The sequence below is a fragment of the Neophocaena asiaeorientalis genome, unplaced genomic scaffold (genome assembly GCF_003031525.2).
Source record: "Neophocaena asiaeorientalis asiaeorientalis breed wild unplaced genomic scaffold, Neophocaena_asiaeorientalis_V1.1 scaffold659, whole genome shotgun sequence".
Lineage (NCBI taxonomy): Eukaryota > Metazoa > Chordata > Mammalia > Artiodactyla > Phocoenidae > Neophocaena > Neophocaena asiaeorientalis.
Window position 1 is genome coordinate 230,116 of NW_020173776.1, and position 4,432 is coordinate 234,547.

General features: G+C 40.6%; 1 protein-coding gene across 1 annotated transcript in view; it reads left to right on the forward strand.

The window, feature by feature from the left end:
* Positions 1–6: 6 nt before the first annotated feature.
* Positions 7–4,432, forward strand: part of UBE2A (ubiquitin conjugating enzyme E2 A) — a 9,336-nt gene continuing 4,910 nt past the window's right edge. Inside the window, exons 1-2 of the mRNA XM_024751849.1 lie at positions 7–82; positions 476–501. Of these exons, the coding sequence (XP_024607617.1) occupies positions 57–82; positions 476–501 (52 nt within the window). The 5' untranslated portion in view covers positions 7–56. The remainder of the gene's footprint in view (positions 83–475; positions 502–4,432) is intronic.

Consider the following 4,432-nt stretch of genomic DNA (forward strand, 5'->3'; position numbering starts at 1 on the left):
GTTTCCAGGAGGATCCTCCAGCCGGAGTCAGCGGGGCTCCATCCGAGAACAACATAATGGTTTGGAACGCGGTCATTTTTGGGTGAGTCTGCGTTCCGGGTGGCGGCGAGGGCTAGGGACGCGTGTGCCCTCCGGGACCGGCCCGGTGCGGAGGCGGGGGCAGAGGGAGAGTGTTTGGGGCTGGCTGGGCCTAGGCGCCTCCCCGGAGCCTGTGCCTCGATTAGCTCGGTTCCCGCTGCCAGGGGAACCATTTGGGGTACTAAGGGGGGCGGGGCGGGGGGGGGGGGCGCTTCGGCGCGGCGGCCTGCCCGGGATTTCTGAGCCCCAGACCTCTGCTGGTAGTGGTTTTGCGACCCGGGAAGCGGTGGTTTACCAGCGGCGGAGCGAGCAGGGCTCGTAATAGCCATCTCCTCAGATGAATCGGGGAGAGGGGAGCCCCGAAGCGGGAACTGACTGGTTTTTCTCTGTGTTGCAGGCCTGAAGGGACCCCGTTTGAGGATGGTAAGAGAGTTTCTTTACCCACCTTTCAGGAGGCTGATCATCTGGGGAAAGGGTTCCCAGTCATCCTGGAAGTGCCTCCTACTTAGGAACCCGCTTCTCCCTAGCCTCTGCCTACTAAAGGCTTGAGTGGAATCCAGTCTGTGGCAGGTTGTTCTGGCTATTGTCCGCTTGACTAGAACTGCATCTTTTTTATTGCTTCTTAAAAAAAAATCCGGGTAAGGCAGTAAAAGGAGCATCATACCACTGATGTTAAGGGTCTGTGAGGTTTGGGCTGTGATCCTGCTAAATTCAGCCCCCCATCAAGATACTGAGTAAGTGTCAACCCAACCACTTGCTGATAGGCTCAGAGAGCCCAGGGACCATTTGATTCAGAATTCTTCACAAGGGCGGGAACTGTGTTCAGCAGGTGCTTAATGTGTGTTTGTTGGATGTTGAGTGGATGCAAGCATCCCTTGCACACAATTGTCTGGTTTCTACCGTCTGGCATTGAGTGCCTGTCAGCCTCACTGCTTTAAGATGGTCTTTAATGGCACCTTTAATAGCCAGTTTGAGCATAATGTTTCTAATTTTTAAATGAGTTTTCAGTATGTGCTTTTATCAAGACTTGATGGTCAGTAATCTCAAAGCAATTTCACAGTTGAGGGGAGCCTTAATGTACTGTCTTGACCAGTGTCCAACCTACTTCAAGGTACTACATGTACTTATAGGTACCTGATTTTTAATGGGTTTAGGTTTGACTTTTAAAAACACACGTTAGTTGCTTTTTAAGGATTTTTTAAAGCTTCCTATTTTGAGATAATTATAGGTTCATGTGCAGTTGTAATAAATAATATTACAGAGAGACCTTGTATACCCTTCACCTGCGCCCCTGCCCCTTTGGTAACAAGTCATCTTGAATGACCATGCACAACCAGGAAATTAACATTGATATAGTTTTAGTGCATTCAGTTGTGTGTGTGTGTATGTGTGTGTGTTTGTGTGAATGTAGTTAATTGTTTTTGAAAGCTTAATACATTTAAAAAGATGATTAAAAGTATTTTAACTACTAATCGACATCTTTAATATCTTGAGGTATTTTTAAAACGAAAAGGATCTTTCTGTAATTTTTTTCTCAATGACTTACCTTCCTTTGGTCACGTAGCATTTGAGAGATATTGTACACGTATGCACACACATATGCACATAACTCAGTTTGAAGGCGGGAACAAAAACATTTCTGCAAACTACTAAGTACAAACTTATGTTGCCAAGTCAGTTTGCTTTTTGATGCTACCAACCACAAGATGTTGTGAGGTAGGTCAATATTAACCAATTCTATGATTTGTCTCAAACACTCAACATTTCCCTAGAAGACTGTAGACAGTAGCCTAAATACTTGTAGTTTCCTCTCTACCTTCACCCACTGGGTGGATATCACTGCTCTTCAGTGCTGCAATAAAAAGAAATGACGGCAGGGGAGTGTGATCCTCAAGCCATGCTATTGATACTTTGGTGCAGTAAATCATTTGAACTGATCCTGATCTGTAGCAAGAGCTAGCTAAGCTTAATTTTCCTCTACTAGGTTGGTGCTAGTTCTTCATGCTTAAGTTTTATGTGCAGATTAGCTGTGTATTTGCTTTAGCTCCAGCAGGCTTTGTTTTCATTGGCTTCTTTTTTCCTCCTGATTTTACTCAGACTGCTTTACGCTGGGCACAGCTTTATTACTAGTACACCACTTTGCTGGGGTTGGCAACTTAAATATTTCAAGGGTGCTTCTCTCGTTTTAAGTGGTATGAGTTGAAAAGGTACTTGTGGAATCCATTATGTGCCTGGACCTTCCCCCTTGACATTACTGGCTCTTTTTTTGATGATGTGTATCTCCACCCTGACATTGCTGAAAGGAATTACTCCGGCTAAATGACAGTACCCTTTTCTCATTCATTCTTTTGAGCAGTCTGCTATCCATGGATGCTTTCTCAGGTGTCTAGAACACTGACCAAGTTTACAAGAAATTTTTTGACCATTTAAAAATCCCTGTTATTTACAGTTAGGGAATTTACTGGAAAGGCCCAATTAGGGACAAGTGGCATAGTTGATTTTGCTGTTGCCAATGTATTATATAAATCAACAGCTCCAAAACTACTTTTGCTGCTTCCTTGTAAACCATTTGTAGTGGAGGTTTCTGGAACAGCCAGACCCTAGTTAAAGAGATGAAATTTTAAGAGAAGGAACTCTTAAAGGTGTTTGATTTAACTTTACACACTTGAAGGTAAGAGGACTATGTTCCCAAGAGCTTACACTACCAAACAAAACATTGGGGAGAAATACTTCCTCATAAAATATCTTGGTATGTATGCTGAATACGAAGGTTAAGGAACAATGTATCCTCCATCACATCATCTGAAAATTGTTAATAGACACAGTAAGATACCAGTACTTGATTTTCATAATAGATATATTCTTAAGAATTTGGTGTCTTTTAAAAAAAATGAATCAAAGTCCACTAGGGGTGTTCTTAAGGTAAATAAATCCTATGATGAAGAGTATTTAGGTATTATCTTAAAAATCAGACTTTTTTCAGTCATCCAAAAAGAATTTTTTAAGTACATGTACTTTGCTTTCTCCTCAGGGGTCACAAACTGGTGGCTAAATGGCAGAAAACACCTACAGAGGTGCTTTCTTTGGCCAATACAATATTTTCAAAAAATTGAATTTGTGACAGGCAGAACATACACTCTCTGCTTTAACCATATCACTCCCTATTGCCATACACCAGCCATTTAACTCATTTATATAATTTTCCTGGTCCCTATACATAGATGGATTAATTGATACTTTCCTTACAATGTTGTGACCTCCTCAGGAAGATAAAAAAATCAGTACAGATTTATACAACAATGGTGAGGCTTAAGTTTCCAATTATTTTAAAGCCTAGCCTTCTAAATATTCAGAGGACAAGCTCTAGTCTCGATTGCATAGTATTAATTCTCAGATTTTAAATTTCCTTAACATTTGTTTTGGATCTCAGAAATTGGATTGAGAGTTGTACTAAAGAGGTTCTCATTGTTTAAGGTGGCTAAAAGTATGAAATATCCCTTTAAATGTGTGCTTTGAGTAAGATTTAGGTACGTCCTAATTTATATTCACATTGAATATAAATTATCTTGGTTTCACTTCTCAAGATATTGAATGAGCTGTTCTTAAAGACTTGATTAACTTCTTTGGTAGCTAAGTAACCACCTTGTTGAACTTTTAGGCAAGCATTAGGCAGAAAGTTCAAGTCAAGGGTTTTGTGAGCCATCAGCATATGTACTCAACTTGCTTTCACTGTGATTGATGTAGGTCAGAAAGAAAGTACTATTTAATATTTGAATTCATTAATTGTATTTTTCTTACTGATAGTGAAGTTTGGATTTTTGGGTTTTGCCTCCTTCAGCTGGGTCGAGAGATATGAAACTGTAGAATTATTGTAACTAAAATATTTATGAAGCACTTATTTTGTGTCACTGTGCATCTTTCCCTCATTTAAACCTCACAACAATGTTATGTAGCAGGTACTATTATTAACCCTATTTTACAGATGAGGAACTTGAGGTTTACTCAAGTTGAGCAGTTTCCCCAAAGGTTTCATAACTAGCAAGTAGCAAAGCAAGGATTTGAACCCAGATCTGTCTGACTGCAAAGCTTCTGCTCTGCCCCACTGCACTCCACTGTTTCCACCTACGCCTGCCTTCTGTGTGACTTTACCACCTTTAGGTATCATATTTAATGATGGTTTTAATTTAAAGTACCTGGGAGCTCTGCATGCTATTAAATCTGCCCAATTTTAGAGCAGTTTTTTTAGAGCAATTTCTTGATGATAAATCTCTAAGCTATAATTTAAGCGGGTATCAACACTGAGCCAAATGTGTTTATACTTGAGATACATAAGGAAGCTCAGAGTTTTTTTTTT